At 36.8% G+C, this 27,344-nt stretch overlaps 1 protein-coding gene across 1 annotated transcript in view; it reads right to left on the reverse strand.

Annotated features, from left to right (window-relative positions):
- LOC150078328 (erythroid differentiation-related factor 1) overlaps window positions 1-27,344 on the reverse strand; it is a 257,306-nt gene that overhangs the window by 158,667 nt on the left and 71,295 nt on the right. Inside the window, exons 5-8 of the mRNA XM_090384532.1 lie at window positions 21,252-21,314; window positions 19,327-19,406; window positions 9,940-10,096; window positions 5,093-5,226 (exon numbers count right to left, since the gene is read on the reverse strand). Of these exons, the coding sequence (XP_090240658.1) occupies window positions 5,093-5,226; window positions 9,940-10,096; window positions 19,327-19,406; window positions 21,252-21,314 (434 nt within the window). The remainder of the gene's footprint in view (window positions 1-5,092; window positions 5,227-9,939; window positions 10,097-19,326; window positions 19,407-21,251; window positions 21,315-27,344) is intronic.

The raw sequence follows: 27,344 nt of genomic DNA on the forward strand, positions 1-27,344 counted from the left end.
GCCATACCGATGATCTGGAATGAGATTTTGTGACTCCAGGATGTAAGTAAGCCTAGTGTGAACCACCCTTTCGAAAATTTTACCCAGGCAGCTCGTAAGAGATATTGGCCTATAGTTTTCAACACAGGAATGATCTTTTCCTGGTTTTGGTAAGGCAATAATGAAAGAATGACACCAGGAAGAAGGATAGGCATTTTCGGAGAATATCCGATTATAAAAGATTAACATGGTACTCAAATCTTCTTCAATTAAATGCTTCAGCATAATGTAATGAACTCCATCTTGGCCTGCAGCACTGTTTGAAGATTTGTTTAATGATTCCTGAAGTTCTTTGAATGTAAAGGGTTGGTTGTACGGGAAAGAGGGTGCGTGAAAAAGTTGATTTTATATCGTTCTGCACTAGTTTTGATGTTCTGAAATGTGGACCCATAGGAGGCAGAAGCAGAGAGATTGTAGCAAATGATTCAGCAAGTGCATTAGCAACTTCTTCAGCTGTAGATAGGTCTTTCCCTTTCCAATGAAGTATTGGAGAGGGCATACGAGCAAATTTCCCATTTAGTGACTGTATTCTTTTCCAGATGAGGCGTGTGTCAGTGTCTTTTGTGATTGTTGAGGCAAAAGCGATCCACGAGTCTCGTTTCGCTTTCGGTCTAATTTGCCTTGCTTTTGCTTTAAGCCTTTTATAAGCAATGAGGTTATTGGTGGTGGGATTCTTACGGAAATTATTCCAAGCTCGGTTTTTTTCCTGTTTGGCAGTGAAGCAATCTGCATTCCACCAGTGATTTCAGTGATTGCGATATGTCTTGGATTTTGGAATGTAGGTATTTGCTGCAGTCAGAATCTGATTGGTGATGTAAGTATTTACATCATCAATAGGTTCTTTTTTTAACATAAAATCTGTCTAAAAGTATTTGAGCAGAACGGCCATCCCAGTTCGCCTTTTTAAACTTCTAAGAGGATTGTTGATCAGGATTTGGTGTTACTACTGTTTGTAAGGAGCAAATGATTGGAAAGTGATCACTGTTAAAAGGATCAGTTAATACAGATCATGATTGGAAAGATGGAAGGTGAGCAAACTGACAAGTCAATTTGAGAAGTAGATCCTGTAGGTAGGTGGATGTAGGTAGGAGATCCAGAGTTTAATTAATTTAGGTCATTATTATTTATAAATTCCTCAATCAACTTGCCTCTTCTGTCCATTGTAGCTGGTCCCCACAATGGATGGTGCCCATTAAAGTCACCGAAAAGACAAATTGGAGTTGGAAGTTGTGCTATAAGTTTGTGAAGTTCTGATAGGGCAAGTGATAAAGATGGTGGAATGTAAATCAAAACAATGGTAACTGAAATACCAACTGCAATCCGAGTTGTGACAGCTTCTAGGGTGGTTCTTAATTGGATAGGTCTGGATGGTATGTTAGTATTTACAAGAATGGCTACTCCTCCACGGGCAGGAGACTCTGGGCTTCTATCTCGTCTGTATATCACAAAATTTGAGAATTTCGGTGAAACTTGGGGTGACAAAAATGTTTCCTGTAGGCATATACCTATGGGATTAAACTGAGAGATTAAATCCCTTAAGTCATTAGAATGGCTGCTTAGTCCTCTACAATTCCAATGTATGATGTTAGGCATTATTTTGGTTTGGCTGAAGATGATTCATCTGACTGTTTTTTATATGCAGGGCATTTTTTTCGGTCTTTTTTTGGGAATAAGGGGCATCCAGTATCCATAGTGTCATCAGCATGGAGTTCTAGGATAGGTTCTTCATAATTTTGGTGTATATCCACTTCCATAGTGTTGATTGGTGGATCAGTTTCCCTACAGTCTTTATTAGGTTTCAATCTTTCTGCATCATTTGAGACTGTCACAGTATCAGTTGGGATGCTAATTGGGGTGTTGGTGGCATTGCTGGTTTTAGTTTTAGAATTTTCTTTTCCAGTGGTTGATAAGGTTGCTTTAACCCAATTAGTTATCGAGACATTGGACGGTATTGACACATCTGTTTGAATTGCAGTTGTGTGAAAACTTCGGGTTCGAGAGGCATATGATGGACTTGGCATGGTCAACATTATTCGTCTGCGTGCCTCAGGATATGTGACTTTATGTTCTACTTTGTATTTTTGGATTTTCCTACCTGTTTTCCACATCTCACATGATTTAGAAAATGCGGGGTGATTGCCTTTGCAGTTGGGGCAAATGGGAATTGCGGCTGGACAATCTGCCTGTGTATGATCTTTTGCTCCATAAATAGGACAGATGGCGTCACCTCTGCATGCCTGCTGTGAATGGCCATATTTCTGGCATTTAAAACAGCGAAGAGGATTCGGGGTGTATGGACGAATTCGGCAGTTTAAATATCCAGCTTTTACTGAGGATGGCAAATCAGGAGTACTAAAAGTTAAAATGATGGAACGAGTTGGAATCAGATTTCCATCTTTTTTTGTCATAATTCTTTTAGCAGCGATTACCTTTTGATGGCTAAGTTCTTGGACTAATTCCTCCTCAGACACTGTAATTAAGTCCCATTCTGTGGAATCCTTTAGATGAATTTAAGGTATTGTGAGGAGTAACATACACTGGCAATCCACCAAATGTAGTAGTCTTTAATAGCCACTCAGAATGTTTGGATGTGGCTGTTTCAACCAGGAGATCTCCTGATTGTAGTCACTTCACCATATTTGGTGATCCTGCAATAGATTCTAGATGTCTTTGAATCATAAATGGTGATAACTTGCCCACGGGCTGCGTGGACAGAGAGTGTATCACCAGAAAATTAGGGATGTCTGGACGTTGTGCTTCAGTTCGAAGCCTTTTTGGTTGATTGGTATTTTCATGACAGGATTCTTGTCTTGAGCTTGAAGGCTCTAAGGGTGGAAAATTTTTTGAATCCATGATAGCTCCTTTTGGCCCTGGGGGTTTATCTTTACCGTCCAGGTTACCGGCCCCGCCACGGGGAGGCAGGAGCAGTGCCACGAGGTGACCAAGCGGCTGAGTCAGTAAGTTAGTACTAATAGAAAAAAAACAGAAAGGTGGTTTTCCTTTCTGGGCTTCTGCCTACTTCTGGTAGTGGGAGAGAGCTACTATGCTATAGAAATCAAGAAAACGGTGTTTGAAACTAAAAAAATAGAAACTATTCGCTTAAATGTTCTCTGTAGAAAATGCACTAGAATCGCTTGGCCAAGGAACGTTTGGCACCCAGGGGAGATGGTCTGGGGATGCATAACAAGCAAAGAGGTGGGGCGAATTAAGTTTATTAACGGAATGGTGAATGCAGAAACCTACATTGCTATCTTCGAGGAGTGCCCAAAACCTGTTATTAGGGATCACCACACAGACGTCCAAAGCTGCATTTTTTAAAAGGACTCAGCACCTTGCCACACAGCAAAACTGGTATGTTTTATGCTATTTAGATTTAATGATGAGTTTGTCTTCTTGTCTCACAAAGCTTAAAACATACAAAAATGTTTTCCCTAGTTTTTCTCCCTTAAGGTGCATGCAGTCATACCAGAAATATTGGCATTACAGTGTTGGACTGGCCCGGCAACAGTGCAGATTTGAATTCTACTGAAAATTGCTGGTAATGTCATCTAAAATTGCTTAGAAGAAGCCAACAAGTAAGATTCAGCTGCAGGAGAGCATTGTAAGGGTGTGGTACCACGAAATTGGGAAACCGTATATCCAGAAGTTGATTAACTCTAAGCCAGATTGTTGCAAGGCTGTAATTGCAGCTCGAGGAGGAACAACAAAATATTGAGGACTTATTTTGCTGATTTACAGTACATATTACTATTACGTTAACTTGTCATTTCAGTTCGTACACATAAATGTAATAAAATGTATGTTTGGTTGTCATGATTGACATTTGCATGATTTCTCCTATTTCCATTAATTACGCATTTTACCCTCTGGGAAGATATTTATCACAATTAGGTATATCAGGTGGAATCTTTTTATTGGATTTCATTCACAGAGATATATATCCCATCTAACAAATGCATTTCGAACATTTGTTTGTTATTTGGTTTTTAGGAGCATTAGCAACTAAGTCCATATTGCTTGGGGGTATGCGGTGGTCATTCCCTGACCTTTCCGCATCCTCCGTATTTGGTGGTCATGGGCTTGAACCCCAGTCTAATCAAGAAGCATGTGCTACGCACTGCTGCTCTTGCACACCTGGCTATGGAGGCGCCTTTTCGAATATTTCTGCAATCCATAATGCAGTGCAAAACACATTATTTGCAAAATTCACAAGTGATGCAGTTTTTTGTCCATCACTGTATTATTATTTATAGAATATATATATATATATATTTTTTTTTTTTAATTTAATTTGCTTGTGGAAATTTATGAAATGATGAACATTTCAACTTCTGTTGAACATTGTACATCATCAATTAATGCAATTAGCACATGACAAACCAACTATACTGTGCAATAGTCATCCCAAACTGGCTTTTCTACCCTTCTGTCTTCAAAATTCCAGTTCCCCCCCACCACCTGGTTTTAGCTCTTGTTCTTAGTTTCCCACTGTTTATCTCAAAGAAACTTGCTTTTTATTTTATACTCCAGGATCAGTTACTCTATACCCCAGATTTTATCACAGTGGTTGGCTCAAGTACATTCTTAATGTTTTTCCAATAACCCTTTTTCTCAAGAACCATTCACCTACTCATATAACAGTGGCTGCTTCATTAGCATTCTATACTTTATAAGTCCACTATATATATGCTCTCAGTTCCAGTGGTTTTCATTCCATTTCATGGGCTCAAAGCTAGAATGGCTCCTTTAATCCAGGAGCCATTCTAACAGATAAGCCTTTTCTAATTTTGGTTATTATTTTAACCCACACTTAGAAGATGTCAATGGGAAACAGTGACTTCTTGAAACACTGCCAACTGTTCAAGTGCTTCTATTGAGATGTGTTCAATTAACTTTGTAACATTTCCAAAAAAACAGCTTAATCTTTATACGTGGTAGATTAGCTGCTCATTGTATTTCATATCCATAAGATGACAAAACATGTAATGTCTCTATTTCAATTAATCAAATCAAAATCTCTTTAAAAAAAAAAAATAATAAATAAGTAATTTACCTTAAACGTAAACTGACTGCAGGATATGTACCACCACCAAAAATGGGCATATCAGAACCAATTAACATTCTAATATCTTCAAATGTCCATAAGACATTTCTCAGAAATTCATGACCGCTATCTTGAACTTCTTCCTGAAATTAAACCATGAGTGATAGTAAGAGGGGAGAACAAAGTAACAAAAATTGCAAATACCCTTCCCCAACCCAAGGCTGCAATAGAGACAGTTATTTAGTTAAGATCCTTAACAAAACAACTTATTACAGTATTTTAGTTAACAAAATCTACAATAAATTCACTAATACATATGTGAAAAAAACAAAAACAACTACAATATATACTACAATACATACATAACTCCTACACTATTTCTTGACACGGTCATCTTATCCCATGTTCATAATATGCCTCTTCCAATGAAGGCCACTACACCACTTCTGCACTCTACACTGAACTTTATTGGCTATATGAAATTTGATTTTTGCTGGGTGCTGCTTTCAAGGGAACAAACAAGTAATAACAACTCAGGGTGAGATCTGGTGAATGTGAAAGTGGTGAGGATGGTCACTGATAGGTCCTTGAACAAGCACCTTACTCTCTCACATGAGGCACAGGAAACAACATCACGATGAAAGCAACCTTGGATAGAAATTCACACAACTACTTCTGATGCCTGGCTTCAGACTGTTGTTGTTCACTGTGCATGCTTTCATTAGGAAATGTCATGAAACTGCATATACCAAAAAAAAGGGGGGGGGGCAATTAGCAGTACATTTCCAGCTCCCAAAACATTTAGAGGTCTTCTGCGATGAAGAATAATGCCATTCCTTGATATTTCGTTTGTTTGAGGTAGGAAGTGACATATCAATAACTCATCACCTGTCATAATACATATAAAAAACTGTCAAATAGTAGTAGTAGTAGTAGTAGTGGCACATGATGCAAGAAAGCAAGTGTAGGAGCTTATGCAGCATCAGCCAAAAAAAAAAAAAAAAAAAAAAAATCACACCATTCCCTCCAAATGCCTGTCCAGTTCCTCCTTAAATTTATTTAACCTATCAACTTCCACAACGACAGATGGAAGTTTGTTCCAGCAATTAACCACCCGCTGGCTAAAGGCAAATTTCCGCACATCTATTCTACATCTGTCCTTTCTTAATTTGAACTTATGTCCCCGTAGGTTGGTAATCTGAACAAGTGGAAGGATCCCATCAGAATTCAGCGTGCTCAACCCATTCAAGGCCTTATAGACCTCAATCAGATCACCGCGCAGGTGCCTAGTCTCCAGCCACTGCAATTTGCAGAACTTAAGCCTCTCTTGGTAAGAGAATCCCTTCATTCCCCTCACCAATCGTGTTGCTCTTCTCTGTACACGCTCAAGCAAATCTACATCCTTCCTAAAATGAGGCCTCCAGACCTGTACGCAGTACTCAAGGCGTGGCCTGACCACTGCCTTATACAGAGGGACAATCACCTCCTTTTCCCTGCTAGCAAAATTCCTATATATCATTGACAAAACCCCATGACCCGCCCTAGCAGCCTGTCTGCACTGCTCAGAAAACTTCATATCTGACTGCACAATTACTCCCAGGTGTTTTTCATTTTCTACCACCTTAAGTGTAGTACCACACAGTTGGTACGTTTCTCTGGGGTTACTTCTACCCATATGCAGTACTTTGCATTTGTCAAGGTTGAACTTCAGTTGCCACTTCTTAGCCCATCTGCCCAAATTATCTAGATCCTGTTGCAGTAGCACACTGCCATTGCTGTCATTAACAACCCTGCCAACCTTTGTGTCATCTGCAAACTTCGACATTAAGCCTGATATACCTTCATCAATATCATTGATAAATACACAAAACAACAGTGGACCCAACACCGAACCCTGTGGGACTCCACTAATAACATTAGTCCACGAAGAGCAGCACCCATTGATTACCACCCTCTGTCTTCTCCCACTCAACCATCCTTTTATCCATTGTAGCAACTTACCCTTAATACCATTCTGCTCCAATTTGTACAGTAGTCTTCCATGCGCAACAGTGTCAAAAGCTTTCCTGAAATCCAAGTATATGATATCAAAATTATTTTTTGCATCCAGTTCCTTTGTGACCACATCATAATAACCAATCAAATTTGTCAGACAAGACTTTCCCTTAACAAACCCATGCTGTGTTTGAATTATTGCTGCAGTCTTGTCTAGATGATCCTGCAATGCATCTTTAACCAGCGACTCCATTATTTTACCCGGAACAGAAATGATTTTGGTTTTTTAATTATTGACAAATCCCAATGCAATAGTTGAGAGAAATTGGTTTTATATATAAAAAAAAAAAACAACTTCTAAGTATAAATGAATGAAATCAAGATTCAGTGTGAACATTTTGGAGACTTAAATGAGGTTTCCTTGACACTAAATCCACAAATACATATTTTCAATTAGACCCCAACACATATCTGCTTATATTTCATCTTTTGGCTTACACAAGCACCTAATGTGCTCACACTTTATTGAAACTCATCACCTTATGGACCAGATTATCCACCAAATCACCTGGGTGACATTTTTGGGCAATTTTTTGTATGACAAAAAGCTAATCTTCCTCACTGCTTTTTTTTATTGGTTGATAATATAAGCTGTTGTGAACGTGAAATTTCAAAACTACAGTGGTTTTAATTAATTTTTAAAATTATATAATACATTTAGGGCAATAGCCTCAGGTTACATAGAAGTTAACTAACACATAAGTTAGTGCTAGAGCATCATGTATCCAACATAGCCCAACTACTTAGTAGTTGGCTATGTATAGACTTATTAACTCTTATTAACTTACTTCTATTAACTATCTTATTAACTTATATCTCTTATTAACTTACAGGTGTTCAGGATCACAGCTTTCAGGAGTTCCATGTATGTGTTCTCAGGGAGGCCTATTGCTGCTAGGTTCTTATGGAGGCTGTTTGGCCCCATACCAGTGGTTGACATGGTAATCTTGATGATTGTTACTTGTTCCACATACCACATATCTTTGACTTCCTGACTTAGATTTGAGTACTTCCTGATCTTTTCCCCATATGTTTTCTGGAGGTTGCTGGTGTTGGACACTTCTATGTTGATCAGTAAGTAGCCTTTCCCCTTCTTGTCAATGAGGTTTATGTTTGGTCTGTTTTGCAGGATTGTCTTGTCCATTAATAGGGCACTGTCCCAATATAGTGTGTGGTTAGAGGTCTCTAGTATGGCCCAAGGCTTATAATTGCAATACAGCAAACTTTCTTTGATCAGCTGGCATTTTTGCACTACCTCCAAATGTATTATCCTTGCCACTTGGTCATATCTGTGAGTATACTTCGTCTGGGTGATCACCCTGCATCCTGTTGTGATGTGCTGGATTGTTTCTGGGGCCAGGTGGTACCAGCGACATATATCTGTTATTTCGGAGTCCTTAGTGATGCATTTCCTGTAGTTTCTGGAGTTTATCAGCTGATCTTGGATGGTGAGCATGAACCCTTCAGTCTAGGGGAAGAGCATTGGAAGCCATCTTATCTAAGTAGTCTTGATGGAGGTAACTGTACTGTCTGCCATGGAGTGTCGTCTTTGCTCATCTTTCTGTGTGAGTGTGGTCTCCTTGTTGAAGTTGAGTGCTGTTTGTCTATCTTTCTTATGGCTTGGTAGATTGTAGCTGTTTTTCCTGTAAATAATCCCACAGGTTCTGAATCACCTTCTCTTGCTCAATGAAGTCAGTCAGTCCTCTCCCTCCTCCTTTACGGGCTATGGTCAGTCTCTCGACAGATGATTTTGGGTGGTGTTGGTGGGTCTCGGTCGTAATTATCCTGGTCGATCTCATAATCTCCTCCAACTCAGTGTTGGTCCAATCTATGATACTGAAGGAGTACCTTTAGTACTGGGACTACCTAAGTGTTTATGGCTGTGACCATGTTCCTATCATTCAGCTTTGATTTTAGCAGGCTACTTAGTCTCTGATGGTATTTCTCAGTCAGGCAGGCCTTGATCTCGTGTTCTAACTGGTGAGCCTAGATCATCCACAGATATTTGTATTTCTCTCCCTCTGTCGTGGCTTCAATCTTTTCATGTCCTTGATGTAATCCATGGGTCCTGCATTTGTCTAGGCCAAATTGCATCCTGATGTCAGTGCTGAACCCTTCAGTTATCCGGAATAGCTGTTGTGAGTTGATTCTCAGTTGCGGCATAGAGTTTGATGTCATCTACATACATCAGTGAGACAGTGTGTACAGCTTCTTCCTCCCTTCTTTTAGGGTATATCCATAGTTGCTGTTATTGAGCATGAGGGAGAGTGGATTGAGTGCTAGACAGAACCATATTGGGCTCATGGCATCTCCCTGGAAGATTCCTCTTCTGATGGGTATCGTTCTGGTTGTGATGTCGTCAACCTTGATGGTGGTTCTCCATTTTGCCATGGTTGCTTCTAGGAAGTGTCAGTGTCGAGTTGACTTTGTATACACATTTGTTTGATATAAGAAATCACCACCTGTAAAGATATAATTTAGAATGGAGAAACATGAACACAGAGATATCCAGCTGATAGCGTGTGTGTAAGCACTGCCAAGGAACAGGCAGATGCTCTGAAATGTTACTTTGATATCAAGTGATATATAATTTGCAGTTAATCTGAGTAAGTATTTAGAGTACATATGATGGTATCAGCAAGTGGTATGGAAGTTTATAGGACTCCCCATAAAAATTACAGAAATCTCCAACAATACGGTACAACATAAGTTAATCTAATAATTAACAAGTGAATTAATCACCACAATGAGGCAAATATGCACATAAAAGTTAAAATGGTAAATAATTGTTACATCTCTACCTCGGCCTCTTTAACAGGGTCAGGCATGGTAATAACATGTTGGACAAAAGGCTGTACTGGACTATTTGAATCACGTTGTGTATCCTTTGGTTCATTACAGGAATCCAAATTGTTTCTAATACTATCATTATGATCCTCTTTAGATGCCTCAACCAAGCTACGAAAAAAATTTTTATATTACAGCAGTAATCATTACTACAAAACATTTATAAAGAACAATAAAATATAATATTTTCAATTAAAATTATGATGCATTTTTAAAATAAATATTAGCATTTTTCACCAATAAATATTAAAGAAATCATCTTCAATATAAATCTTTAATATCAAAACTATAAAATTACAAAAAGAGAGAGACAGGCATAACATCAGCAAGTTTTACCTTTCGAGCATCATTGCCAGAATTAACTCTCCAGGTAATACGCATGCTGTTGTGGAAATTGGGGATGTAGAAGGGGTATTTTCCAACACCACAAAAATTCTCTGCAGCTGTAGAATCAGCACTGGCAACTTCACCGTATACTTTAATGTTTTGGAAACCACTGCGATGCTTGAACTTATTAAACCACCCACTGCTTGCCATGAACTTGGCTTGGGGTTCACTGTACGTATCCTTAATATCTTTTTAAATACTTCTTTCTTTTGCTTGAATGGCCATTGGACTCAGGGGCACTTGTTTCTGAATCTGATTTTCCATCCATATTATTAATAGCTTTTCCATCTTCAATATAGCACCTGAACACTGTTTTGTAATCACTGTTGATTGTAAATGCATTGATCCTTTAACATGTTCTTTCATACAAGCACTGTCCCTTAAAATAGTATTCACTGTTGAAGCAGCGAGGCCTAATTCCGTGCAACAGATGACAAACTTGTCCTGCTTCGTACTTCTTAATCATCTTCGTCTTCATTTCTAAATCAATTTTGTTCATTTCCTAGCACTTCCAGCACTTGCACTTTCCATAGGTCCCTTTCCCTTCACCATCGTAATAAGTAAATATGAATGAAGAGAAGATTCTGAAAATTTATTTCTTTTTTATATGACTGAAGATTTCAGTGAAGGGGAACTCATTTCACCATAATACCATAACGTAAAAAACCCAGAGAATTCCAGTTATCGGTATTATCCCAAATGCAATAAGATTGAATTTACTACCTGTTTATAATAGATTGCGCTAACAGAAAAGCCCAATAAACCAGAACATGCAAATTGTTTTATGTAGGACGTCCAGAAATGTGTTTTAGAAAAATATCACAAAGGTGCTCAAAATTGATTTTTATAATGATAATGATTAAAGTGCAGTGCAATTTCCATTATAAAAATGACCTTTTAGAGAGATAAAGAGCTTAGTTATATATAGCGAAAATTTCAACTTCCGAGGTCTTGGAAAGAATTACCAAAAAAAAAAAACCAATGTCTTCACATTACAATATTTTCACGATACCTCCATTTATTCTACGGTATACAAAATATGTTTCCATGATTTTTTTTTTACTCCACATCAAATACATTTACTTGCTAACCAACTGTTACAGGGCATTTTTCTAGATTATCTGCATTTCTAAAAAAATCCAGTTTGGGTTGATTATAAATAAAAAATTTTTCATTATATGATGAAGAAAACATTATTATATGTTTTCTAAATCATATAAATTAACTACCAACAAAGTTTGATGGTTAATTTATATATAATCCCGCCTCTGATCATGTTTACTTCCTTAAGTAATTTGTTAATATTTAATAATATACTCTTATACAAGCATTTTGCCTTTCACTAATTGTTGTAAGGTCCTGTCAACCTCAAAACATCATCAATCTTAATTGCTTTTAATCTTGTATCCAGATAACACTCTTAACAAAAATTTCATGATATATCATAAGGTGACATCATCAATGTTAATCTCACTTAACTTTGTAACCAGATAAGGTTGTTACTATCTTCTCTTTTACATTTCATTTCTGATTTTGCAGTGGTGCAAGGACATGACTAGCAGTATCTAGAAAGTAGCTTAACTCATGAATATAATGTTAATTTTCATGTGCTGTGCTTTAAAGTAAGTTTAATGGAAAGTTGGTTATAATGTATCAAATTTCAATCTAATAAAATTAATTCCCTGTTTACAGTCAGTCACAAGGCAGAAAATATAAGAATACTGCCACATTTTGTGGTATACATGGAACTGAACATGTAGTTGTTGTTGTTGTTGTTGTTATTTGGTTTTTAGGAGCATTAGCAACTAAGGCCATATTGCTCCGGTGCGGTGGTCATTCCCTGACTTTTCCGCATGCTCCGTATTTGGTGGTGACGGGCTCGAACCCCGGTCTAATCAAGAAGCGTGTGCTACCACTGCTGCTCCTTCCCACCTGGCTACGGAGGCGCCTTGAACATGTAGTGTGAGCAACTCTGATACGCATGCTGACTGCTTAGCTATGGTCATGTCTAAATTATACGATTCTTTTTTATAATTTGGGATAGTCACACAGGATCACAGGAGTTTACAAGGTGGAAACTACAAGCTACTAACATATTTTGCAGTGTCATGTGGATTTGAACACATGGCATGCATACTTCTGTATTTTCATACTGACTATCTGGCTACAGTCATGCCTAAATCTGTTTTCTTCACATATAATGTATGTCATTTTAAATGTTTAATTAGAATCAAACTCCAATATGAGGGAATCACACAAATGAACCAGAAATGTAGCCTAACAACTGTCAATAACACACTAAACTTTTTTTTTTTTTAATGGAAAAGTGTCCTCCCTTCATTTTTATAATTAAGTTATTAATATTCCACATAATGTTCTTTTTTCAACATATTAAGTCAGTTTAGGTTTGCCCAACATACAAAAGGATAAGGTAGTCAAGTGCTTTTCACAAATATCAATTAAGCCAATGAGCTTTACTCATTTTATAATTTTTCAAGTATCCATTTTTAATTTGTTTTGTCAGAACTCAGAATTTCATTGAAGTACAAAATCTTTTTTATATGGTAACATCCCATGATAATAGTTATCATTTTGGTACAACTTTTTTCCAAAAGGTTATAATATAACAGTTTAATTTTTTTTGTTTATATTAAGTTTGTTTTTTTTTTCTCCTTCTTTACATAGACATAAACTGGTGTGCATTCTGTATGGAAAAAAAAAAAAAAAAATTAATTAAAAATAACCAGACTTTAAAAGGATATATCTTTTCAATTTTATTTGAAATAAACAAATTTATAAACTGTGTAATCATTTCGGGATTTTGAGCATATCTTTTCATTGTATACCTCACCGCCACCTCAACTTGTATGCTTTCAAATTTTTACTTTATTGAGGTTATCTCTGAATCAGCACAAGACGATTCAGGACATAAGGCCTGTCACTACTATTAAATGATATGTGTTCAAACAGATACAGTATAACAAGTATTTTCGAGTCAAGTATGTTTTCAATTAATATATTTATGTTTTCATGTTTAATAATATATGTTTTCAATTACTCATACAAAGTTAACACGCATAAAAAGCATTAAATTGAATGTGGAACTGATAAATGCAGATTTACACTTCCAAAGAATATGTTTTCAAATTAATGGAAGAAGGATCATGAGAGAAGATTGATGTTTAGAAATAGGATAGAACCAATTCAGAAAAATGGAGAACTGGAAGAACAAAACTATTACTTTTCTTAATGATAAAATAGGATACCTAGCTGAATTTTATTAAACTAATTATGCAAAAAATAAGTTAAGAGTGAATAAAAAAAAAAGACAAAAATGTATACAGGATAAAATATGTTAAAAATGTGAGCAGCTTTCAGGGCAGGGCATCTCTTCATTGAGTGGCTCAGTACAGTGGTGGTATTTATAAGTGGTACAATACAATATACATATTGCAGGTTTGTCAAGTGACAGAGGGAAAACTATAAAACAATGGATACATTGTTTTCTAGTGATTTTTTTTTAAGCTAAAAAAAAAAACTAATCAGGTTTAGAACTTATATTGTATTGTTCCCTGTACTATTTACTTGACAAAGAGGAGACCTGCTCTGAAAGCTACTCATTTATGTTCTGTGACCTTAACTTATTTTTTGTGTAAATTTTTTCTACATTGATTTTAATAAAGTTCAGTTGGTTTATTAACTTTATTATTAATATGATCCGTAATGCACAAGGCCTGTTTTTCTATCACTTTTATATAGCAGCAGAAATTAAAAATTATTTTGATAATTTATACACTATTTTATTATTTTAAATTTTTATTCACTATTTTTATTTTGATCATTTTGCTAGTAGAGAAATAATATTTTGTTCTTGTTACCAATTATTAATGTATCCAAATGCATTCAGTTTGGTAGAAGGAGTGTTTTCTAAATATTGAAAGCGAACAAATATACTTCCAACCAGAGTGATTAGAAATTAGAACTTGTTATATACAGGAATAAGTCTCTTTCTCTCTGCATCAGTGGATGCATGGAAATTATTCACTCAGTTTTTTGTATTTTTTTTTTTTTTTTTTTTTTGTCTTGGTCAATAATACTGTAAGTTCTGTAAAACAAAAATATGGGCTCATTTTCATAAATAATTTTTTTTAAAATTATTTCATAATCTAAACAGCTGTATGAGCTGATTTTCATGCCCAACATTTAAAAGGCTACAATATAGCCACAAATACCTATTTCTCTTGAAAAATTCTTATTTCTTTTTCTGTTTTCTGATTAAGTACAAATGAAAGAAATTCTAGAAAATGCTATTTTCAAAAATTAACCCATTAGGAGTAGCAAATATTTTATAAAAATACATTTTTGCATATATAATTATATGAATGAATATGACCCAATTTTTATACATTTTATGCCAGTATCATCAGGAATATATTTTCATCTCTCATATCTAGGTTTATGTGTGGGGTATGTGCACATGCACACTTTGTTATGTGTCCTATTGTCTGGCACGGCACCTCTGTAGCCAGGTGGGCAGGAGCAGCAGTGCGTAGCACATGCTTATTGATTAGACTGGGGTTCGAGCCCGTGACCACCTAATATGGAGGATGTGGAAAGGTCAGGGAATGACCACCGCATATCCCCGGAGCAATATGGCCTTAGTTGCTAATGCTCCTAAAAACCAAATAACAACTGCTTGGCATCTGCAACTTGTACTTGTATATCCATGCTTTTTCTATCCTCTTCATAAGTCTAACAGTACTAAAATTTTTGGTATACATGTATGTACATATGCATGCATCAAACATATTGGATCAATAACACATTCATGCTGTTATGTAAATGCCATTTAATACTGAAAAATGGGTTTGTTATGCCAAAATGTACCTACATTCACACAGAGAACAATTCTCTATGTAGGAACTCTAATGATGATTTCAGTATTGCTATATATATATATATAGTGCACAAGCATCTAATGCCATATTGCATTATATTGATGCAAGTATTTATGCTCATGAGTTGATCTGGATGGTATGCATGCCAAAAAACTTGGAAAAATTCTTCCTGAGATCAACTAACTATAGTGCCAATTAAACAGAAAAATTAAATTCAAATTTCTGTTAAAAGAGCTAAAAACAATGGATTTTTATACATGTAGAATAAAAATAATGGCTACCAGTTATATTACAATATTTTTTTTTTATTCCTTTATGCATAAAATGCCATCAGCATTGAACAAGCTCAATGCTGATGGCATTCTTCCTCTTGCTTAGATTACACACATAAGGGGACATAAATTCAGACTGAGGAAGGATGATTGTAGGATAGATGTGCAGCAGTTTGCCATCAGAGTGGGTGGTTGATTGCTGGAACAATACTCCATCTGTTGTTGTTGTGAAAGTGGGTAGTTTGAATAAATTCAAGGATGAACTAAATAATTATTGGAAGGGATGGACAAGTGGTAGATGAGTAAGTGGTAGTTAGTAGGTGGTAGATGACTTTCATCAACCGGTGAAATACCACCACTTTGCTTATTGGAGGCTTGAAGTGGTGAAACCCATGTTTAGTCTCTAGAGCAAAGTTTCTGGCATCCCCCCCCCCCCCATACTTCTCCTTCAACCCATGCACGGCACTAAGTACTATAGGTTTTGATAGCTTTCGTGTTTGGGGTTTTCATAAAAAAAAAAAAGAAAAAAAAAGTGATGTAGGAGTTTTGGCTGATGCTTTATAAGCATGTTTTCTTGCAAAATATGCCACTATTACTACTAGTACTAATAATAATACTAATGCTAAAAATACTAAAAAAGAAAGGGAAAAATGGATATAGAAGATTAAAGTTCAAGAATATTACAAGTTCTTAACAGTTTATCAAGAAGGAAGAGAGTGGAGACCACTAATCTAGAGGCTCTATATCCTAATGTTAAAATTGTATTTGTGCCATCAAATGTGACCTGTTTAATACAGTCCATGGATAAAGGATTCATTAAAGAAATCAAGTATTATTATTATTGCTCTTATATTATTTCTCCCTGATTGGGGGTTCCACCTCATGACAGGTATTGCTACCAAGTACACAGGGTAGGTTGTTGTTATGTCTGGTGTTACTGTTGGTCGAGGAACTCTGACTATCCTACAGGTGTTCAGGATTGTCACTTTCTGGAGTTCCTTGTAGGTGTTTGCTGGGAGACCTATTGCTGATAGGCTGTTACGTATGGTTTTGGCACCATACCTGTGGTTGACACGATGATCGAGATGGTTGTTATTTGTTGTATATGCCACATCTCTTTGATCTCCCGTCTTGGGTTCGTGTACTTCCTGATTTTTTCACCATGGGTTTTTCTGCAGGTTGCCAGTGCTATGTCAATCAGATAAGTAGCTTTATCCTTCTTGTCCACAAGCGTTATGTCCGGTCTGTTGTGCGGGATTGTCCTATCCGTTATTATGGTGCAGTCCCAGTACAGCTTGTGGGTTGGGGTCTCTAGTACTGCCTGGGGTTCATACATGTAGTACGGTACACTTTCTTCGATCAACTGGAATTTCTTGCTAGCTTCTGATGTAAAACCTGGCTACCTGGTCGTGTCTATGAGTGTGCTCAGTCTGGGTACTCAGACTCACCCCATGGTGGATCATTTCTGAGGCCAGGTGGCATCGTCGACATGTGTCATTGGACACTCCTGGCTCCTTGGAGATGTATTTTCTATAGTTTCTGGCATTGATTACCTGGTCTTGGATGGCGAGCATGAATTCTTCAGTCTCGGGGAAGAGCGTCCCGCTGGTGAGCCATGCATTTGGAAACAATTTTATTTATGTGATCTTGATGGAGATCATTGTAGTGTCTGCCATGGAGTGTCTTCTCTGCCATTCTTTCTAGCTTTGTTTGTGCCTCCTGGTTGGGGGGCTCCTCGCTTGGGTTGAGTGGGGTATACCGCTTATTATTATTATTATTATTACTGGAGGTGAATCTTTGCTGATGGCACCAAAAAACCAACAGTTTTGTGATTTCTAGTACAGTTATAAAATCTTTAAAGCAATCCAGAACAACAAAGGTGTGTGTGCATGAAGTTTAAAAGCATAATCATAAATGTCACCATTACCACTTTTTAACATTTATAGTATCTTCTAAACCATGACTTGAAAATCACATTGTGCCAAATATCAATGATATATTCATTGTTACTAAGGCAACAAACAGATGCATTATTTACTAAATTTAATACCATTATCACAGACTGAGGCGTACTAAGAAAACCTAGCAAAAAAAAAAAAAAAAAAAAAATTACAGCCTATTCTAAAGCCGAATAAAATTATCACCCTTAATGTTTGTTATTTATCCTAAATAAGATTTTAAAACCAATAAGTTACCCAGTTAACCAATATTTGCATTCTGTTAAGCCCTAATTATAAAAATCACAGGAAACATGAAATTTTAAATATACCTTCTTTTCTTTGTATGCAATACCACAAAAAGCTATAAATGAACAAGATGAAGTTAATGTCTGATCTCAGGAATATACATCTTATTTAACTGAAGGAAAATAAAAAGTTATTTTCAAATATCATTTTAAAATACAGCAAATCCCCGCTATTCGTGGGGGTTACGTTCTTGAGAAATGCCGCGAATACCAAAAACGCAAATACTGAGTTATGGCTCCCATAGTAGTAATAAAGGGGTTCCGTTCCAAAGTATGAAATATATAAGAAAAACTAGTCTAAAATTTTGTCTATGTATGTATTATATGTACCTTCATAATATGACTACATACATAAACAGCAATGGCATCGAAATGAAAATAAGAAACAATTTAATATTAAATGTAATATTTATTAGAAATTTCAAACAAATCTTTCAAACCAGCGTCTTTGCTAGCTAAAAAACTTATCCCGCCAGTGCTATCACCAGTTTCGCTAAAGTATTGATAAAGGAGTTTTGCCTTTTCACGAATGATGAGTGAACTTAACAGAATTTTATTTTGAGTTCGTTCTCCTATCCACAGATTTTAAGCCTTTTCCATTTTTTCTAATTTAACATCACGAGTTACAGAGCAAATTTTTGAAGCAATTAGCACGTTTTCACGGACACTGCGGCGGATTTTTTCTTCCGATTTCTTGATTGATCGTACCGTTGACTCATTGTTTTTATAATGTTTTGCCACTGAGGAGACACTTTAACCATTAGATATTTTAGCTAATAACCCAATTTTATTCGCTAATGTTATCACCTTCTTTGATCTTTTCAGATTTCCCTTGTTATTCGTAGCCATATTTTTGTACGGGTTGGAAAGAACTTGTCTACAATAAAGTCACTTTCTTCCACTAACACACTCGAAAAAGTCTGTTTTACACTGCAAAACGGTAGATTTATCACTTTTGTAAGCATATCAATTTATAAATTGATAAATTTATTCAGTTTATAAGCATATAAATTAAAAGCAAACGACGAAATCTTCCATGACAAGCGCATAACACATACTAAACAAGGATTAGCGAGAAACATCCACGCTCGCGATTTTGTCACCCCCCCCACCTACTGAGCCCTGTTTTGACCGGGAAAGATAATTTTAGCCACGCCCATGTTTTTTTTTATGGCGGAAAATGTTGACGGCACTTTAAAATTCACATTTTTTTAGGTTTCATTTTATATTAAATCAGCGACCGCGAATACGCGAAACCGGGAATACAGATACCGCGAATAGTGGGGGTTTACTGTACTATGTAAATATATCACATAGCAACTGAATTTTTTAAGTATCAAAAGATATTTCTAATAGTTCTTAAATTTAGAATACAATAATGTAATACAATCTTGTAGTCCTGACAAGAGGGAAAATTATTGTATATTTAAAAAATTAAAAGAAAAAAGAAAAAAAAATCCTTAAGAAGTTTTATCCACGATCAATTTTCCAGATTTATAAATTAAAGCAATTATTTATCTAATATTTATATAAACTTACCTATAATACAAAAATTTAGAAAACATGTTTTTATTTTGAAGGTAACCACGACTTTTCTTTTTCCTGAGCATACATTTTTCCTAGAGAAAAAAATAAATTCTTAGAAAAGTTATTTCATATGCATGTATTTTCTTATATAAACATAGCAAGGTTAAGAGAATGGCACCAAAACACTAATACAAAAGTGGATCTGTGTCTATTAAATTGTAAGATGTTGACCTGTGGGGAGGGGGAAGAAGGAGATATTAAAAAAAATTACATTTAAAGCATTGAAATTAACATATAAGTATTTAGTTCTCAAAACTGTGGAGAAGGGTGGGGAGAGAGAGAGAGAGAGAGAGAATAAAATCAGCTCATTCTTTTTAGAAGTGATGCTAATGAAAAAAAAGTCTGAGAAATGTTTCAAATCCAAAATTCATTTTGAGTTTATCTATCTGGAGAGCTTTACAACTGAACTCTGAATTTATTTTATATTTTAGTTTGATAACAGAACCCTGTATGAATAGCTGTAATAGAGATTCAACCTCAGCTGACTGTGCTGGTGGTTTCTGGATTATATATGTCAGAGGAGATTAATTTTTCATGTTTATAGAAAATTTGTATATTCTAAGTCAAGTCTGTCTGTTTGCAGGATGTGAAAACTCAGTCCTTCAATACAAAGATTTTTTTTTTCCCTAAATTTTTTATATCTAAAATAGTCAATCTTGCATTACAGCAATTCAAGATTGAATATTTTTATGTTATAAAATGGGTGTGATGCTGGTGTCAAACATGCTGACTAATGAAGGGAATCCACGTTTTCTCAAAAGGAAACATCGATTCACTTCATTAGTTAGTCATAAAAAAGTTAAATATTGAATGCCCTAAAGAAAGTTAAATATTGAAACTCGTAAGGTACTTATGGGTCCATCACAGCAACAACTATTACTTCATATCTCCTGATATGAAGTAATAGTTGTTGCTGTGATGGACTCATAAGTACCTTACGAGTAGGGCGCCTCCGTAGCCAGGTGGGAAGGAGCAACAGTGCGTAGCACACGCTTCTTGATTAGACCGTGGTTCGAGCCCGTCACCACCAAATACGGAGGACGCGGAAAGGTCAGGGAACGACCACCGCATATCCCGGAGCAATATGGCCTTAGTTGCTAATGCTCCTAAATAACAAATAACAAAATAACATAACCTTACGAGTTTCAATATTTACAAGTTTCATAACTGTTACTAAAACACTCAGGCAGTGTTTTAGTAACAGTTTTAGCCTGGGGATTGGCATGGACCAATAATTTTGAATCAAGCAAGAAATACAATTAAAGTGATGCAATTAAGGCAGTAGTAAGGGTTTTAGCAACAATTATACTGGGGGGGGGGCACAGGCCAATAATATTTCATTACAGTTAAAACATGGATATCAGTGATGTGAATAAAAAAATAATCAATAATCAATTATTTCAATAATCAAAATATAATTCATTATATGTAAATTAGTTGATTATGAAATCAACTTCGTTGAAAACTGAAGAAAAAAGAATATGTGGGTTGAAGGCTCACACACACTAAGTGGAAGGTGGATCAATGGTGTAAAGTAAACATTTGACGAAAGAAGGCATACACCGGCTAGAGATAAAGAGCTAACAAGAAATAGATAGAATGGAAGAAAAATAATAAATGGAGGGCCATTTATTATTGTCCAGAAGAACAGATTTATACTATCACAGTGACCTGTACACCAACTGGGTATCACAGATTTGAATGATAGCAATAGTTAAGTTTATTCTAACATAATTCTTTCATGCTCCAGTTAAGAAAGGCACATTTTTATAATAAACACACACACAGAAGAAATCAAACCTTTACAATGCAATTTTTATAAAAAATATAGATACAGAACAAGTAAATAAAAAAAAAGAATAACTTGAATGACTTACCTTTTCATGAAGTGACTGAAGAATATGTTCAAAATAAAACTTCCGTAGCCATTCCCACTGTTTCTAAAAATGAAAACACTAAATTTCAGGTGAAAAGAATCATCGTGTTTAAATATATTACTGTAGATATTTGGGTATTCTAAAAATCAGTGTTTCTTAACCTACCAAACCCAGCCAGTACTCTGAGGATATACTTTAATCCATTACCAAATTTTTAACAGCAGTTGTTTAAAAAACAATGTGAGAAGATTCTTGAATATGCAATTGTTTTGCCTGTAGCCATTAAGTTAATTTTACATTCCATAATTCTACAGTCCATGTCATTTTAACCAAATAAGAGAAACATTATCTGCTCTGTTGTTTTCTTATTTTTGTAAGATTTTAGTTTAATATTTCATACTACTATTAAACTGAAAACATATATCCTTTAAAAAGTTACTCTATCAAACTCTACGGAACTCGTAGATAATACTCGCTACTGAAAAATATATATAGCGTTATAACTGTATTGGGATACAAGTTTAGAGTTATAATTTTGTACTGAAATTGAAATTTTATTGAAATTAAATCAAAATCATGACTCAGACCAGAGCAGCAAAGCAAAAGGCTCAAGCTAATGGGAGTGCTGTGGCTCAGGGGAGAACTGAGGAGGGGCAGTTGCCCTCTGCATCACAGCCTTTTAAAATGCACTGCTTGCATGATGTTTGTGGAGCAATTGGGTACGGGACATGATATTGCCACGGGGGGTGTCTTTGTGTGTGCGTGCGATGCAAGAAGTGTAACGAAATCAGGCGACAACTCAGCGTTGTTATGGGACTATACGAGAGCTTGAAGGACAGGGTGGATGCCCTCAAAGGATCTAAATTGAGGGCCCATCAAGCTCTCAGCTGCCCACATCAACGCCAGAGCTTGCACTTGGTCATCACGAAACACAGCGGCAACCCCCAAGGAAGAATGCGTTGGTCCCACAGGAACTAGTAGTTGTTGGTGACTCTATTGTCAGAGAAATGGGGAACATGCTTTGTAAAAAGGATAGGTGGAACAGGACCAGGGTATGTCTGCCAGGGGCAAAGGTTGATGACGCTGTAGAGCAGATATCATCTTTTAAGGGCACAAAAGGTGATATAGTTGTACACATTGGCACTAATGATATTAAGAGTAAGATACCAGCAGAATTACTTAACAAGTACAGGTCACGGTTGAAAAAAATCCGTGAATTGGGGTTGAATTTGAAAGTGTCTGCAATTCTGCCCAGACATGATAGGAGGGAGTATATGATGACAGCCTTGTCGATCAATTCGGCCCTGGAAAGACTGTGCAAGGCTCAAGGGGTAGAATTTTTTTCAGCCTGGTCTGTACTTGTTAGCAGGAGAGACTACTTCTACAGGGATGGAATACACTTAAATAGAAAAGGTTCAAGAATATTTGCTGATGCTATCGAGGCAGTGTTAGGTGGGTTGGAAAACTGTTAGCTTCGGGGATACAAGGACTAATAGATTAACAGTAGCCACTGGCAGAGGTGAAAGTGAGTCTTGCACTGCTTCTATTGGAATGAGCAGCAGCCTGGAAAACAAGATGCCGAATATTTCAGAGACTGCTGGGAGTCATTGCGGTACAAGTAAACACATGGGTTGTGTTAGGGTAGCTAAGAACAGGAACAGGTGCATGTATACTTGCGTCTACACCAATGCTAGGAGTTTGGTAAATTTGATGAATTTGAGGAATTTCTCAAAACAGCAAAGCCAGATATTGTTGGGATATCAGAGATGTGGTGTCACACAGATATAAGAAATACAGAACTGGAATTTGGGGAGTACAATGTGTACAGAAAGGACAGACAGGATAGGAAGGGAGGAGGGGTTATGCTATTAGTTAAGAAACACATAAAATCCAAGGAAGTGAAGTCAGTCAACATCGCTGGACAGTGCAGTGTCAAGTCAGTTTGGTGTGACATAAGAATTGGGAGATCAAAATTGAGAGTAGGAGTGTGCTAAAGGACTAATGACTCTAATGAGTATAATAAGAAACTGTACAGAGAAAGAGTGGGCCAGTAAATCAGAGAGTCTTATTAATGGGGGATTTTAATTTCCCAGATAGTGACTGGAATTTGTGGGTTGGTCACTCACACATTAGCAAGGCTTTTGTGGATTTATTGGATGATTGTTTTCTACATCAGCATGTTTGGGAGGTAACTAGAGGGAGTAATACTCTTGATCTGATTATCAGTAGTGATTCTTCATGCATTAAGAATCTGCAGATAAAGGAACCACTAGGTGGCAGTGATCACAGTGTGCTGAAGTGGGATTTACTCAAAGAAGTAACTACCATCAGGCAACTACGATGGTCTGAGACAGTATTTAAATTCTATACAGTGAGACCAACTGATGATGTTACCAACAGCAAATTCAAAATGGGAAGCATTCAAAGAACTTATCTTGGAAGCTACTAGGCTTTACATACCAACTAAGAAATATTGTTCAAAGTTTAGTCCTAAATGGATGTCAGATGAACTAATAAGACATATGGCAGAGAAGAAAAATGCATGGGATACATATAAATTAACATATGACACAGAAGCCTATGATAGATATAAGCTGGTCTGTAACCAAGTTACAAAGGAGGTTAGGCAGCCAAAGGCAGATTAAGAGAAATCTTTGGCAAAGGATGCAAAGAAAAACAGCAGAGTTCTTAACTTATGTAAACTCTAGAAGGAAGGGGATGAATCAGATTGGTCCACTTGATATCGATGGGTCAACTGTTGATGATCCTTCTCAGGTAGCTAACAAACTAAATGAATATTTTGCATCGACATTCACACAAGGTGTTATTCAGTGAGGGGAATGCCAGAGATGTATTCAACTCTGGCAGTAAGCTAGATAATCTTGTAATAACTGAGAGTAAAGTGGAGGAGAAATTGTTGAAGATAAACACAAGAAAGGCACATGGGGTGGATGGGATCTATCCAGTTATATTAAAGGAGGCAGCAAAGGAAGTAAGCAAACCCTTAGCCATAATTATGAGAGCTTCCTTGGACTCAAGGGAGGTACCCATAGACTGGAGATGTGCAATTTGTGACTCCAATTCACAAAGGAGGATCAGGGGCTAACACAAGTAATTATAGACCTGTGAGTTTAACTTCTGTTCCAGGAAAATTAATGGAGGCACTGGTTAAAGAAGCACTGCAAGATCATCTAGACAAGACTTCAGTTATAGCTCGGACACAGCATGGTTTTGTTAAGGGAAAGTCTTGCCTGACCAATTTGATTGAATACTATGATGCAGTCACAAAAGAACTGGATGTAAGGAATAACTTTGATATTATATATTTGGATCTTAGAAACGCTTTTGATACTGTTGCACATGGAAGACTGCTGCACAAATTGGAGCAGTGTGGCATTGGAGGCAAATTGCTGCTGTGGATAAAGGGATGGTTGAGTGGGAGAAGACAGAGAGTGGTAATCAATGGACACTGCTCATCATGGACTAATGTTATTAGTTGAATGCCTCAGGGTTCAGTGTTGGGTTTATTATTGTTTTCTGTATTTATAAATGATATTGATGATGATGGTATATCAAGCTTAATGTCCAAGTTTGCAGATGATACAAAGGTTGGCAGGGTTGTTAAGGACACTATTGACGCTATGTTGCTGCAACAGGATCTGGAAAGGTTGAGCAGATGGGCTGAGAGGTAGTAGTAGTAGTAGTAGTGGCACATGATGCAAGAAAGCAAGTGTAGGAGCTTATGCAGCATCAGCCAAAAAAAAAAAAAAAAAAAAAAAAAATCACACCATTCCCTTCAAATGCCTGTCCAGTTTCTCCTTAAATTTATTTAACCTATCAACTTCTACAACGACAGATGGAAGTTTGTTCCAGCAATTAACCACCCGCTGGCTAAAGGCATTCCGCACATCTATTCTACATCTGTCCTTTCTTAATTTGAACTTATGTCCGCGTAGGTTGGTAATCTGAACAAGTGGAAGGATCCCATCAGAATTCAGCGTGCTCAACCCATTCAAGGCCTTATGGACCTCAATCAGATCACCGCGCAGGTGCCTAGTCTCCAGCCACTGCAATTTGCAGAACTTAAGCCTCTCTTGGTAAGAGAATCCCTTCATTCCCCTCACCAATCGTGTTGCTCTTCTCTGTACACGCTCAAGCAAATCTACATCCTTCCTAAAATGAGGCCTCCAGACCTGTATGCAGTACTCAAGGCGTGGCCTGACCATTGCCTTATACAGAGGGACAATCACCTCCTTTTCCCTGCTAGCAAAATTCCTATATATCATTGACAAAACCCCATGACCCGCCCTAGCAGCCTGTCTGCACTGCTCAGAAAACTTCATATCTGACTGCACAATTACTCCCAGGTGTTTTTCATTTTCTACCACCTTAAGTGTAGTACCACACAGTTGGTACGTTTCTCTGGGGTTACTTCTACCCATATGCAGTACTTTGCATTTGTCAAGGTTGAACTTCAGTTGCCACTTCTTAGCCCATCTGCCCAAATTATCTAGATCCTGTTGCAGTAGCACACTGCCATTGCTGTCATTAACAACCCTGCCAACCTTTGTGTCATCTGCAAACTTCGACATTAAGCCTGATATACCTTCATCAATATCATTGATAAATACACAAAACAACAGTGGACCCAACACCGAACCCTGTGGGACTCCACTAATAACATTAGTCCACGAAGAGCAGCACCCATTGATTACCACCCTCTGTCTTCTCCCTAGCAGGGATAAGGAGGTGATTATTCCCTTGTATAAGGCAATGGTCAGGCTACACCTTGAGTACTGTATACAAGTCTGGTGGCCTCATTTGAAGAAGGATGTAGAACTGCTGGAACGAGTACAGAGAAGGGCAACAAGATTAGTGAATGGAACAAAGGGTTGCTCTTACGAAGAAAGGCTTAAGTTTTGCAAATTACAGTGCCTGGAGACTAGGCACCGGCGAGGTCATCTGATAGAGGTGTATAAAGCCTTGAATTATTTGAGCATGCTCAATGCCGATGGGATTCTTCCTCTTGCTCAGAATAATCACCTGAGAGGGCATAAATTCGGATTGAGGAAAGACATGTAGGATAGATGTGAAGAAATTTACCTTTAGCCAGCGGGCTAAAGGTAAATTTCTTGGTTGGTGAAACAGACTTCCATCACTTGTTATGGAAGTTGATAGACTAAATAAATTTAAGGCTCAACTGGACAGGTATTTTGAATGAACGGAGGGGTGAAATGTTTTTTTTTTTTTCGGCTGATGTTGCACAAGCTCGCTTTCTTGCATCATATGCCTCTACTAATGCTAAAACATAGTATTCATTTCAAATTTGAATTCAATTATTAACTAAAGATTCTAAGACAGACATTCACCCAGAAGATTATTAAAAAAATTAATGTTAAATATGAATGAGCATTGTGTAATATCCTTCTCTCAAAACATTACTGAAGTGCTTTTGATTTGTAAAGGTAGACCTCATAAAACTTAAAAATATGAAGATTATTTTAAAGTACATAAATATTTATATATTTTCTGGAATGTGTTGCTACTAATCACTGAAAAATATCTGCTGCCTTTAATCAGAGACATAACTTTTGCTACAGAATCCTACTTCCTTAAGACCTGAAAGCACTTTCAGTACCTTTTTACAGATTCCAGCTCCTTGAGAAATTTATCCCTCCCCAACTTGCTTAACTATTTTACAGTAACCAAGATTAACTTTATGGCAAAACAATTGGGAGGAGAATCAGACTATGCAAACATCTGGGATTTCATAGTGATGCTGTTGTAGAATTTTAGGAGCATCAGCAACAATGGCCATATTACTCCATGTATACTGTCTGTAAATTGCATGTGTTCTGTTTGATTTTCTGTTTTGCTGGACTTTAAAAACTGAATTAGCATAACTGTTTTTTCCACGACCAGCCTGCAGATCCCTCTATAGATTTTTTTTAATGTTCACAAATTCTGCTGAATTTGCAAGGACTTTGAGCATTACTTGGTAGCTGTTGAACAGGGTGTATACCATTCATTTTCTGTTGAGTTAGCATTTTAGTTCCCCCTAACCCCAAGGCGCCTCCGTAGCCAGGTGGGAAG

Source organism: Mastigoproctus giganteus, chromosome 11, assembly GCF_048544385.1.
Source record: "Mastigoproctus giganteus isolate SK-2022 chromosome 11, ASM4854438v1, whole genome shotgun sequence".
NCBI classification, from domain to species: Eukaryota; Metazoa; Arthropoda; class Arachnida; order Uropygi; family Thelyphonidae; genus Mastigoproctus; species Mastigoproctus giganteus.